The 14055-nt window shown below is 46.6% G+C and overlaps 1 protein-coding gene across 3 annotated transcripts; it reads left to right on the forward strand.

The window, feature by feature from the left end:
- Positions 1 to 819: 819 nt before the first annotated feature.
- On the forward strand, positions 820 to 13385 carry LOC119229922 (PHD finger protein 20-like). 3 transcript variants are annotated; one of them, XM_037490754.2, is made up of 17 exons: positions 820 to 962; positions 3047 to 3153; positions 3730 to 3901; positions 4155 to 4239; positions 4645 to 4721; positions 4811 to 5417; positions 5529 to 5579; positions 5670 to 5939; positions 6173 to 6367; positions 6459 to 6554; positions 7141 to 7296; positions 7621 to 7802; positions 7915 to 8014; positions 8923 to 9118; positions 9253 to 9682; positions 10722 to 10902; positions 12064 to 13385. In XM_037490754.2, the coding sequence occupies exons 2-17, from the start codon at positions 3071 to 3073 to the stop codon at positions 12204 to 12206; spliced, it is 3024 nt and encodes a 1007-aa protein (XP_037346651.2). In that variant the 5' UTR covers positions 820 to 962; positions 3047 to 3070; the 3' UTR covers positions 12207 to 13385. The 3 variants fall into 3 exon arrangements, with proteins under 3 accessions (XP_037346651.2, XP_037346649.2, XP_062419878.1); XM_037490752.2 differs by lacking the exon at positions 820 to 962 and adding an exon at positions 1472 to 2053; XM_062563894.1 differs by lacking the exons at positions 820 to 962; positions 7141 to 7296 and adding an exon at positions 1474 to 2053.
- Positions 13386 to 14055: the final 670 nt, after the last annotated feature.

Raw genomic sequence — 14055 nt, forward strand, 5'->3', positions numbered from 1 at the left:
TTTGTGTCTGTGTCACTTTGCGCGTGTGAAAGGGTTGGAAAACCCATCCGATCACCGGCATCACCCTCGTAGTCCGGTGTTTGTCCTCTTAATGCGCATCACCGCACAAAGCTACCGCTCACGTCATCTGACTCTCTTCCACCTTTCAGGCACTGGTGGGAACTGTGACCATGACAACGAAGAAAGGCCTGCCAAAGAAAAGAAAAAAACCTGGCAGCGACGATAAAAAAACACAAATGACAGTCACTTTTTTTTTTTTCAAAATCTCCATAACTGCAATAACAGCCTCGCTTTCATTATTGTATGCAACTAAGGTTTCACCACAATATTTGAGTTAGTTTGTATTGTGTATTGAGTTTTGTGTATGTGTATCACATATGTAAATTAAAGTAAAAATAAGTACACACATACTTTTTAATGTACCAAAATTGTAGATGGGGCAATGGAGAGACAGAATTAAATTAAGTTGAGCTAGGCCACTCCTGTAAATAAACAGTTACATCGTGTGGACGATGGGTGGCGCTATGCACAAACATATTTATGCCAGAACCTCAATAAAGACATGCTCAAAACACAAACTGGCTTATTGGATTCAAATACATAACTTAACAATGATGACCTTCATTTTATTAATGCAACTGTTGACAATATGTGGTGTCACGAGATGTCCTAAAAGCTAGATTTGTTCATATAAAACGCATTTGAAGTGCGTCGACTTACACAAACATAGCATTATGAGAGCAACACACTTTTGTTAGGTGATAAATGCTTGAAGGCCCAAACCCAGAGTTGGCGCATGCGCAATGTGGCGCCACACTGCCCGCGCCGGTGGAGAAAGCAACTGGGAGAAATTCAACTGCGTGATCTGGAGCCAGACAGGCGGAGGCGGCGGGACCTGCACTTTGGAGGGGATTAGACGGCGCATTTCATACCCAACCGGACAGAGAGTGACTGGGGAACAGGTAGGAACCACGACGAGGCTCCCAATCGCTTCCGAGTTTACAATCCCTAAAAAACAAAGCGAACGAGACGTGTTTGGTGGATGCGTCAACGGTTTCAGATGGAGTGATGCCGCATGTCGGCATCTTGAGTTCAAAACAAACGTGATGAAGTAGCTAATAAAACATAACTGTTGGACATTTCGCTGTTTTGCTTGTGTTGTTCCGGGCCTCTTGTTTGCCGTGTGATGAGTTCTCACTTTGGGATTTTAAGTGGCTACGTGGTTTCTCAGTTTCGGGAAGTTTAAGCTTTGCGTCTCCACGCCGCGCGTTTACAAGCGCGAAAAGTATGACAAAGTAGGCCTAGCGCGAGGCCCGGGAGCGCTCGGTGAGTGACAGCTGCGCGGCCAATCAGCTGCGAGTGTTCCGCCCACAACAGAATCTGCCGGCCATTTATGTTCGCCGAAAGCGCTGACGTAGACGGCGGCGTCTCTTGAGCGACGCCCACTGATTATAAAAAGCTGGACAATAAAGCGTTTAAAGCGGCAGACGCGGTCAACAGATTAATGTGTCGATGAGCATGAAGCATGCTTTTAGTTCAAATCCAGTTGAGCTCTGTGACGTCTACACAAAGAAATAATATAAAGGAAATGACGCGGGATAGTGTTGTCAAGCCCTTACAACAGTAAAACATCGACCTAGGATTAAATATATCGTTGGAAAAAAAAAATAACTCGTGTAGCATTTAAATTGATCCTCGGTTTCCTGATTTGTGCACAACCTCCGCGTCCGCGCGCTGGCTGTGTCGCTAGCGTCCTGTTCTCTTTGTGCGGGGGCCATAAACACGCACGTTCACGCGCACGTTCATTCTACACACCGGGCTCTGCCGAACAGCGTGGGCTCCGACGACGCGGGAGCGATGTGCCTGCCGCAGACGGATAACCGGTAGGGTCCTTTCCGCCGTCTCCCATTGTGTCTGTCCGTGGGATCGGCTGACCAGAAAACACGTGGGCCGAGTAGTGCGAAGATATCCGGTTTGAACGTTGCACCGAAAGCCAAGAACCCCCCGACTGCCTCCGCGATGGGGGACCGAGTCAGCTGGAACGCGGACAAACGTAAGACGTGTATATATTTATATATAATAACCGTATGAGGGTTTTTTTTAACAAAGGGCGGCTATACCCGCAGCCCGTCCACCGTATACCCGACAAAGGAGGCGCTGTTATCGGGAGGGAATTTTCGCTTTCAGGGCGAGACCGGTAGATTAACGGCCTGCCTATTGGTAGCCGTCGTTTATTTCGTCCTGGCGGGGGGGAAATCAGCCAGCTGCTGATGAGACGTCGTTCCGCGAGACAATGACCCAATTTACGACAAAAACGTGCTGTTCATCGGACGCGTATTAGCTTGGTGCATCGTTGGCTGCTAACTGCACCAAAGGGTGCTTCTATGAGGAAGTGGTTGATTTTTTTACCAAGTCATTGTGCCTGGTGGGAAGTAAAAATAATACTGAGAAATTGTCCATTATAATGAAGATGCTCGGAGGAACCTGTGTGAGGTCGTGCTTGGACCCCCACCCCTCCTACCTCCCCCCCCACACCCTTACTGCCTCCACTAGTGATCACTGAACATCTGGTGTTAGTTGCACATTTCATCACCATTTGAGGTACATGGCTCACCGTAACATGTCAGCCCCCCCCCCCCCCCCCTCACTCTTACACTGTGTGTCAATGCGTTAAGACGAGAGTGATCTGGAGCTGCAGTGTGTGTTTTAGACCCGTAATATGTTGTCCCAGCCTGGACTGCATCATTGTTCGTACGGTGGTGTGTGTCACCCTTTAACACCAAAATTGCTACTTTGGTGCAAAGCTGTGATTTGGTCTTATCTGGTAAAAGTAATTGTTAGTGATGCCCCGAGCGAGACGGGGCTGACTGCAAGGTTGTCTGTAAAGTCTTTGCTGGTCACGTGTATCGTGTTTTTTGGCTCTGCACAAGGTGTGTTTTTCACCAGTGTGAATGCACAAGGTCATATGGGTAGAGATTTGATTGGTATGTTTATTGGATTGTGTGTGTGTGTGTGTGTGTGTGTGTGTGTGTGTGTGTATACACAGGAAGGGAGCCTTGATGTGGGAAGTATGAGTAAGACGCCCCCTAACAGAAGAGGGATATCTTTTGAGGTGGGAGCTCAGCTTGAGGCCAGAGACAGCCTCAAAAACTGGTGAGTCATGGCCTCGCTCATTCCTCCCCCATCCCTGGAGCACTTCACTTCCCTCACCCTGCCTCATATATCCCCATTCTCTCCATTTTGGACTTGGGTCAGCCTTTCTGTACGTCCACCAATCGGTAAAACACCAGAGTGGAAAAAGCCACTCAGACCTTTCATTGATTATTCTGCCAGCAGAAAGCAGCTGGCGATGACGCAGCCTTTGATCTGGATTGATAATGGACAGTAAAAATAATAATCAGACTGTTAAATGACAAATGGTGATATTGTTTTTGCTATGCTAAAGATATAAATGAAGAGTCATTGTGACAGAAGGAAATGTGTGGTTTTAAAAAAAATATATATATAGTTAATCTTGCTCCTGCCCTTGAACTCCTGTCTGTGCCAAAACAACATAGTAGCGTGTTGTTCCCTTGACTGCCTCAGCACGCCTTCTTTCTAGAATCCCAACGATTCGTTGAGTTTCTTTGACACTTTCTGCTGACCTCATTATCTTGGCCAAATAAAGGATGAGGAACTTGATCCTCTTCCCGTCAGCTTGCATTTTATTGAATTTCTCATGTCGTGCAGGTATGCAGCCAACATAGAGAGGGTTGACTACGAAGGTGAGAAAGTACTGATCCATTACCGCCAGTGGAGCCACCGCTACGACGAGTGGTTTGAGTGGACCAGTCCTTACCTGAGGCCGGTGGAGAGGGTTCAGCTGAGGCGGCAGGGCCTTAATGACGACGCCGGCGAACCTGTAAGCATTTCAACGCTTCTTCCTGCTAGCCTTGCTAGGAATTGAACATCCCGCCCCACTTGTTGGAAACGTTGTGGTCCTCCAGCCTTTTGTTTGGTTGTGTTCATCTGCTTAGACCTCATTCGTTTTCCAAAAACTGAAACATGGGAACCATCTGCTACTTTTACCTGCGAGTGCAATTTCACCACAACGTTGTTTTAATACAGCGTGGCTTTGGTCCGTCCCTAATCGAGCGTCTCCGTCCTCCTCCCAGGGCTTTCGTGTGAATGACAAGGTCCTGGCTAGCTGGTCCGACTGCCGCTTCTACCCCGCTAAGGTCATTTCGGTCAATAAAGATGGTGGGTATCTACCACTTTAATACACACAATTATAATTTAATGGGTATGTATTAAAGTTAATATATAAAGGTATAAGTTAATAATTATAATAATTTTAAACAGATTTTTTTTGTGGCAAATAATTAGTTATTATCAAAGATGTCTCAATACAATGTTTTAATACAAGGATGTTTAATATTAAGCATCTTGTAGACTGAAATGTTCTAGTTTGACCTTTTCTTTTTTTTAAATCAAAGCTGTGACATTCAATGGTATCAAAATTACTTTTTCTTTTACTGGCACAGCAAAGAGAAACTGCAATCATAAATACAGTTATAAAACTCACACTAACAGAAATAAATTGAATGATCTACTCGAGTGGCTGCCGGCTCTGGTGTAAAACGTGTTCTCCTTTATCCACCTCAGCATCCTACACAGTGAAGTTCTACGATGGTGTGATCCAGACAGTGAAGGGGATACACGTGAAGCCTTTTATTAAAGAGGTAAATGTAATTACTTCGCATAAGCACCCCTCTAGATGTTCCATTTTCTTGTTTCCTCAATTTCCCCTCTCTGTCATGCCTACTAATAGAGAGGTGGTGTTGGTGGAGGGAAGTCTCGGCCCACTGAAAGGACCATGGTCCGGAGGGCCTCGAACCGCAGGGACCGGAGGCCTCAGGAGAATGGGGGTCCTAAGAACAAGCGAGCCAGACGCAGCACGTCCGACCAGGAGGAGGACAGCAACAGTGAGGACGAGGAGCGGGATGAGCGGATGGTCAACGAGAAGAACAAGAAACCAAACACTGAGGTGGGGGCCGCACCCACCATCAAGCAGGAAGAGGAAATATCTGTGGAAGCAGAGCAGAACGAGCCCGGGGATGTTGAAAAGGCAACGGGACTCCCAAATGGAGTGAAGGAGGAGGAGGAGGAAGAGGAAGAGGCCGACGAGCCGACCGATGAGTGTCGCAGCGGCGAGGTAAAAAAGGAAGAGGTGGAAACGGAGCAGAGTGGAACAAAGCCATACACAGCGTCGCCCAAGCCATACACAGAGTTGCCCACTCAGACGGCAGCACAGATGGAGCAGGGGCCCGTCACTATGACAACCGCCGTATCCAATGGAGATGCGGAGCAGAAGCCGAGCGTCCAATCGGAAAGCACTGAGCCTGCAACGGATGTGCCGCCTCCCAAGCCTGTGAAACGTGGGTGTTAATACAGTCGGTTAGCGCAGATGTCATCGGTTCTGTAGGAAGATTGGACTTCTTTTAGGGCCTAAGAGAATAAATTATTTTCTTTCTTTTTGCCCTCTGTAGCGGTCAGGAAACAGGGTTTCCACAACCCCAACAGATTCAGCAGAGAACCATGTGAGTACAACTCTAAACCCATTCCACACGTAGAGCCGTCACCTGCATTCTTCGCTATACGTTTTCTTTACGCACCGCTCCTTGTTCCAGTGTACCGGGTCATCAAAAACCAACCTCCCCCCGTCTTGTCCATCAACCTCGACCACAACCCGTTTAAGTGCAGCGCTCCCGGCTGCACCAAGTCCTTCCGAAAGGCCAAGCTGCTGCACTACCACATGAAATATTACCACGGTGAGGAGCAGCCTGCGGAGGGCGAGCACAGCCCCACCAGGAGTGTCCAGACCAGGGCGTCGGAGAAACAGGCTCCACCCACCGATTCGGAAGGCCCCAAGAGAAGGCGCACTATCTCCGCCTCAATGCGTGAGTTCCTCTCGCTCAGGTCCTGGTGTGAATTGAGCGTTTTTATCGGGAATCCAAATCTGATCCGCCATTTCTACAGCGCTCCATACCAAATGCATGGTATGCTGGTGACCAGAAATGCTGATTCATCTGAAGAGCGTTATGCTCTGAAACAAAGACTGCGTTGTAAATATTGCGCTTCCAGCCCCATGTATGTGTCAGGCTTTTTTTGATCTCCTTAATCTTCTCCTCAGAGTCGGTCGGGCCTGCCTCAGCTCCCCGTGGTGAGGTGAAGACTGCAGGCAGGCGCACGTCTGCCCCGCCTGGCGTTAGCACCCAGGGCCATCAGCAGAGGGCGCTGATGAGGGAGAAGAGCAAGGAGAACCACCTGGAAAGGAACGGGTGCCAGCAGCAAGACAAGGACTCGGAGCGGTGTGGCTTTGACGTTGGTGCGTACCATGTGGTCGGAGTGAAAAGATTGCGAAAATATTGAGGCCACGCTCACACATGGCTTAACGCTCGCTACTCTGCCGTCCCCAGGGGCCGTAAAAGAAAAGCTGAAAGAGAAGCCCAAACAGAAGGACTTCCTCCGCATCAAACTGAAGAAGAAGAAAAAGAAAAAGAAGGGCAAGTCGGGTAAGGACGGGCCCCCTCCGGCTCCAGACCTCGCCCCGCATCTGCTGCTCTGCATGTGCACCCACTGTGACGTTGTGCAACGCGTCTATCTTGCAAAGCCGAGTCCTCCATTCCCTCCTCTTGGTGCGGTGCTGAGCCTTGGTGTGCGTTGACGTGTTACATCTGTTACAACCATCATGCCAAACGGAAAGCTTCAATTTCTTTAGCGCCATAGCTCTCGAAGCCAGGGGAAGTTGTGGTACTGATATCATTTAAACCAAACTCAAATAAACACCGTTCTCTCTATTCCTATTTGGCGGTCACGTGTACATGTAGTATGTTTGGCAGAAAATGCCAGTAACCATCCACGTTGGTTACTTACCTATAATATTGAAACGCCCTTAACATGGCCCTATATGGATTTCGAGTAAACTGGTTATTCCTGTCTATTTTTTTGTTCTGTTTGTTTTTGCCACGGTTTGTCATACCCCACCCTCACCCCCCCCCCCCCCCCCCCCCCGATTGGGCCTTTGTTTAGCATTTCCAACGTTGACATTTTGTTCTACATCTGCTTACCCCCTCCCTCCCCTCTTCCCTGTATTGACAGACTACACAGGTAGTGAGGAGAATATTGACATCTCAGTATTGGGTCTTCAGTCCAAATTGAATTTGCCACTCAAATTCCCCCCCTCACACAATCACAAGCCTGAGGCCTACCCCAGCAGGCCCGGATACAGCTACTCACAGCAGATACATGTGGATGGTGGGTATCGGTGTGTATGTGTGTACTAGCTTGTCTGTGTGACTGTACTTGGCTTCCTCTCCCCTCCATTCTTCTATTCCCCTCTGGATTCAATCCACCACGTTGTTGTAGTTATATGTGCATCGTACTCGATGGACCTGCGGAGTAAAAGTAGCTGCTGTTGCAGATGAAACAAACGTTGCTTGGTTGATTGAATCCTGAGCTCCTCTTTGCTGTTACGGCTTGCTTCATCGTGTCATCCACAAATATTAACTATACGGTTGAGCTAATTCGTTGTTATAATTGTGTCATTTTCATAATAACAATGTTTGTTTTGACGGGTAGATGAGGATAGCGTCAGTGACTGGTCCACTGACAGCTGTGGGTGGAGCGATGATGACTTCGGGGTGGATTTGGACGTAACAACGCCCCCCCTGAGTGTGGACTCCGGTGCTGTGGACACAAGTGACCAAGAGATAGTGCGGTGTATCTGTGAGGTGGAGGAGGAGAACGACTTCATGATCCAGGTGATTCACTCATAGACTTAGAGACGTCTATCGTTGGAGCATAGCGGGCTACTCCTTTATTTGTAAGTCTTGTGGTTTCATTTCTATAACAATGTGCGTGTCCTTCCCTCAGTGTGAGGACTGCTTGTGCTGGCAGCATGGCACCTGCATGGGCCTGCTGGAAGACAACGTTCCAGACCGGTACACCTGCCACATCTGCAGAGACCCACCAGGTGAGGGGACAAAAATGAATTCGCTATGAATTCTACATAATTCCATTTTCATGACATCTGTTTGGCTAATCCCGTCGAGGGCACTGCAGGCACCCGCCATCTAGTGGACAGTAAGAAAAAGCACAGGGTGTAATCTTTTGTATTTTAATATATAAACCGTTATGTAATAACATAATCTATATTGCGATTCTGTTTCCTCACTGCCCAAGTTTCTAAAATAAGAACCTAATTCAAGTTAATTAGGATTAATTATCATCAATCTGTGAAATCAGACTGTCGCAGAAACTGCAGATCGCCTTTGGTTAATCGATTTGTAAAATAATAACAACTAAGAGTATTGTGGCTCCGGCCTTAATACTGCTAGCCTTACATAACCTGTAATAAATGAAATTGATAAAGGCCTAGAGGGACTTTTTGTGTCCACTCTAAATGAGGTGAGAGAGGGCTGCTGGGATGCTCCACATCTTCTGAGTTCCATAAGAGCAGTTCATGTTAATGGGTGATTTTTGGATTGATGTTAAAGGAAATGCTGAACGGAACATGATGCTTTGATGTAGTCTCACACAACACACACTGAGTATTAAGTGGAGCGTTTGTTTGGATGGAGGAGACGTTGCTTTTTAATTTAAACGAGTTTAAGACCGGTAAAGATGAATTCACTGCAGAAGGCTCAACGGTTTGTCAAAGCTGCATCAATCACTGATCCAAGCTTGAGATGTAATTGCAACGTTAATATTATACACAGAAATATATATATATATAATATCAATGTAATGTTTTAAATTATTTGGATGTTCCACTTAATGAATACTGCACAGCAGCAAGCCGACCCGACGGACCTCCTCCCAGAGAGGCTCTTGTTTACCTGCGGCTCCGTCTTTACATCTGATAATATCTGCCGTTTCCAGGTCAGAGGCAGAGTCTGCGCTACTGGTACGATCGAGAATGGCTGAGCAGCGGCCACATGTACGGCTTGTCCTTCCTGGAGGAAAACTACTCCCACCAAAACGCCAAGAAGATCACCACCACCCACCAGCTGCTGGGAGACGTGCACCACGTGGTGGAGATTCTCAACGGACTGCAGCTCAAGATGAGCGTCCTGCAGTAAGTCCGATGGGCCTGCGTGAAGGGTTCTTCTGTTATCCACTCTGGTAGAAGTAAACCGGGACAGAAGCGACTTTCTTACATTTCTTAAGCAAGTCAGTCTCATCTCTCTCTTTGCCTTTTTCTTCTCCAAGGAGCAACACTCACCCAGACTTGCAGCTGTGGCGGCAGCCCTGGAAGCACCTCGAGAGGTCGCGGAGCGTCTCGTGTCGAGCGAGTGACGCCGCTCCGTCTCCGGCCACTCCGGACGAGGACATGAGCCGAGGGGAGATCTTGATGTCCAACGCGCTGGAAAAACTGAGCCGGGCGGCTACGGCCGCCACCTCCTCCTCGTCCGGCTCCACCTTCCCGTCCTTCCAGCACTCCTACATCACCAGTGAACATTGCTACCAGAAGCCGAGGGCGTACTACCCGGCGGTGGAGCAGAGGCTGGTGGTGGAGACTCGACAGGGCTCTGAGCTGGAGGACAGCATGAGGAGCACGGAGGAGCTGTTGGAGCGGGAGCAGCGCTACGGAAGCCTGCTGGAGACCGACAAGCCCAAATTAACAGGCAGCAATTACAAGGTGGGTAGAAGTAACGGCTGCGTGGCGCAAGAACTCAAACCGTCCCACTGGAAGCTCATCAAAACGCATGATTCGTTCGATAGTTATCTCCATGCAGAGAGGTTTCTCATGTTTAAATGTACGGCTGGACGTTATGGATGAAGATTGGGTATCTGTATTTTTATATTTCTTTGAGTAAACTCAAACGCCGGCCTCATAGACCGCTGTTCACTGCTCGGCGGCCAACTCCTCTGCGAGTTAGCTTGTTGGCTGTTGTGGCTGCTGGTGTTGCCACCAGAGGAGACACCAGCGCCTCAACCAACTTGTTTTCTGATCTAACATTCAGAGGATTTCAAAACCATAAACTCTCCAAACAGACGCAGCTCCTCTCTTAGGCAAACGTTGTGTAGGTGGATCTCATTGGTCCTCCGGCCATTAGTTACTTCTTGTTGTGATACCAAGTGAGCTGTACCCAGCATGCAGTTTGGCGGAGAGGGGGGGGATTTTTTAAATGTACAATTATTAGTGTTACAAACTGTTCATCTGTCGCAAACTGTTGTGTCGCGCGGTGTTTAACGTGTTAAAGAGCATTTGTTGAGAGTTAATAATTGTATGTTAAAACCATGATTCAATCTCAATACTGGTAAAAAAAGAGGTGAAAAAATAAGTTCTGCTTCCTGCCGAAGAGCAACATCAGCATCAGAGGTAAACCAGAGGCTATACTGCATCTTATTAATTATTTAAGATTCAGCTAATGAAATGATGAAAGCTGCTCATCTTGACTCCCTCCTGCTTTTACTGGCACAGGCAGCACTTCTGTGGTCTCTTTTTTTTTTTCTGTGTGCTGTGAGTTGACTTCCCGTTTACATTACGAACTATAGAATCAGAAACAAATCGGTTATTTTAAATTGGAAGCAGGTGAGTTGTAAAGTCACGCCAGTGATTTGAGGATTTGGCTCCGCTGTTGTCTGACCACCAATCGTGACGCAACAAACCCTTTTTGGTTGTTAAAAAGGTTGTAAACTGTCCTGTCTTGACGGTTTCCCCTGAATGTCTCCAGGCTTCGATCTGCAGCTCTTGGTCGCAGGCTGAGACTAGAGAAGAGGGCGGAAAGGCTCCCGGAGAGGTGGCCGATAACAGCAGGCAACACCAACAAAGGCAGATCAACCTTCTGAACCACATAGATTCAGTCCAGGACGAGGTCTCTCACAGGATGGACTTCATTGAGAGGGAGCTGGACGGTAAGAGCTGCTGACCATACGTCTTGAGCATAATACAAGACACCTGGTGCTTACATCAGGGCCCATAATGTTTATAAATAGCAGTCAGCTGCTGAAAACATTCAGTTTGCTGTGAAATCTCTGACCAGCTATCACTCAGTATTAGCTAGCAGAAATGGCGTAAAGGTAAAGATCTACTCCTGAGTAGTAGTAGTAGTACTGGGCGTGCATCAGAAGTCCTGTCATTTCTTTGCTATTCTTAGCTTTGCTGTGGTGGCAGCAAAGCATTTGTTCCTCTTTTATTAGACTTTTATTGAACTACAGAGCTGGTTTCTCTTACTGATTAAATAAGACAACCAGATCAGGCACACGTGTGCAATTTCTAAGAACCACTCAGTGTTGAGTACTGTAGGATATTAGAAAGAATTCATAGATGAATGAATTGATAAAAATGCATTTAGTGAACACTAGAATACAGCCATGATTCTGGAACCAAGTGATCAATAAGTAATGAGAATATTGTAATTTCGAAACTAATCAATATAATAATACAAGCTATGACACGGTTATGTATTGAATTTAATGTAATCAACCGAAAACGCATTCATGTGATACTTGATAGCACCACAACTGTTATTGACTGAGAGACATTCGAAATCTGAGCTACGTTGAACTCGCCAGTAGACAACTCCCAGGAGGCGTGGACACTAACTTTCACACCTTTACTGATCTGTATAAATACCTGTAGGCAGCCATTGTTCTCGAGTTCGCTGGTGGAAGCAACAGACAGGAACTATGGGTGGTCAAAGGCAGAGACCAGCAGCTCCTCAGCTGAGATGTTCTTTCTAGCGCAACACCTTTTCCTTTATTAAATACTTTTGATTTTAACTGTTCATTCTAAGAACAGTCTTCCGTCTGTCTGGTGTTTCCTCACTTTTGAACATAAACGGTACTGAACATGCATCCGTTTGCTTTTCATGAACCGTGATATTATTCAACAACAACATGGCGCACGTTGTCCAACGCCAGTGGTTGAGGGGACTGTCAAACCTGTGTTGAACTGAACAGGTCTACTAGAACGTCTTTTAACAACGGGATGGTCCTATTGTGGCCTAAAGGAAACTCATTGTGTGTACTCAGGCTAACCTCTGCTGTTTTGTCTCACCCCCCCCACCCCCCCAGTGCTGGAGAGCTGGCTGGACTACACTGGGGAGCTGGAGCCTCCTGACCCGTTGGCCCGTCTGCCTCAGCTCAAGCAACGCATGAAGCGGCTGCTGACACAGCTGGGAAAGGTGCAGCAGATTGCGCAGTACAGCTCCACATGAGGGCGCCAGAGAGCAGCCACGGCGTGCAGGAGCAGCGCAGCGGCGGAAAGCCCCGCTGGTGTCCGGCTGCATGAGACAGCGACATTAATGCGAGTGGAAGACCCAGATTATCCGACGCATTCTGCGTGAGCAGACTCCCACAGCCGTTTCTCCTCTTGTGAAAAAGGTTCTATGTGGTGGAGTCCGGTGCCGCAGTCAGCCGGTGTCATGTATCAGCGCTTATATGGACGCGTGAATAGTCGGCATCATAAATCAGGACGAAACACAAAAAGTAACCTCGTAAATGCAGGAGAAAATCCTTTTGGACCAGATTAAACTTCTATGGTTCCCATGCAACTCTAAACCTAACGAATGCCTTTCATCTGAGCTACTGCTTACGGTTGCCCTGTCTCTCTCTCTCTCTCAGTGCACAGTGCTTTACACGCAGAAGCTTTATATTCAACGGTTGCAATAGAGTTCCTGAACCTCTGCAATCGTTTTTTGATCAAGTTTTCAAAAGGCCTCTTTTTTTTTTGCATCAACTATGTCCCAAAGTTCCATTTTAGGTCACCTGCCATGACACAATGCATTAAAACGTGCATTGAAAAAATACATCCAGGATGTAAGCACACTGTTACAAGCAGTCCTCACAAATATTTTTTTTTTGGATCTACTCAAGGGTTTTGTTTTCTACTGCACTGTGAAGTTATTTCTGTCTGGAATCAAAGGCATCTTATTTTCAGTAACATGTGATTTCTGTCTTTGCCCAAATCTGTAAGGCTTCTTTTCTAACAGTCCTCTCGTGAGTGTTAGGGTTTTATCATCATATCTTTGTTTGTTACCGCATCCTTTCCTTGGAATAACTGTTCGCATCGTTGTTGCTGTAGCACTTGGCCCATGATTCACTGAGAACTGTAATGTGGTCTTTTCTTAAGCTAGGCTCTTGTGCTTTGTCAGTGACAAATACTACTCCGAAGACATGCAAATTTATTTTCTTATGTTTCTTCTGCTTTTAGTTCCAGTATTTGGCTTCTTTGTAAATAAGTTATTCAAAAATGAGCTCTTTATTGAGCACATCATCCAGATTCATTTATTGTATGCTACTGTACTGTAAGTGTCTGGCTTAGAAGCAGGGAAATGTCAAAAACAATGCAAACCGATCTGTTGGTACATAAATAAACTATCATTGTTATTAATCAATACAGGCATATTCTTGGCTATTTTCTCAGGAATTTAATGAAAAATGTTCTTTCTCATCTCTTCTATCCCTCTGGCAAGAACACCAGCAGGCAGTGAGCGTTGCATCACACAGAAGTTGATGTAACATGTTTTCTCCACTGCCTGTGCTCTTACACAATCAGATTGAGGGCAGGAGGCATCTTGAAAGGCCGTTGCTTGTGACTGAGATTTTTTACAAACTAGAGGAAACGCTGCTGATGTGTCACTGAGCAAAGCATTCGCCTGCTTGCCAAAACCAAACCTGGCTGCACTGGGCTGTTGCAGTTTAGGGAATCCTATTTTGGGGTAAAGACCAACGATTGCATGTATATTTTGATGAAATGGTAGCAGATTTATGACTGTTACATAATCGGATTGAAAATGGAAACTTGATGGTAATTCTAATCGGTTAAGCCAGCATAATGTGCAGTTTTATGAAGGCAAATAAGATATATATGTCAAATCAACATTTGGAGTTGAATTGTTGCCAATCACTGAAATTAAAAATAAATGCAATTCTTATCAAACGTGGGTGTCTATTTCCAATTTCAGAGACTTAAGATTCACACACAGCATAACACGTACATTACGGTAGTACAGTTTAGACACGTTTTATACACACATTTGAGGACCGATTACAGGTATTCTTCAT

Source organism: Pungitius pungitius, chromosome 8, assembly GCF_949316345.1.
Source record: "Pungitius pungitius chromosome 8, fPunPun2.1, whole genome shotgun sequence".
Classification (NCBI taxonomy): domain Eukaryota; kingdom Metazoa; phylum Chordata; class Actinopteri; order Perciformes; family Gasterosteidae; genus Pungitius; species Pungitius pungitius.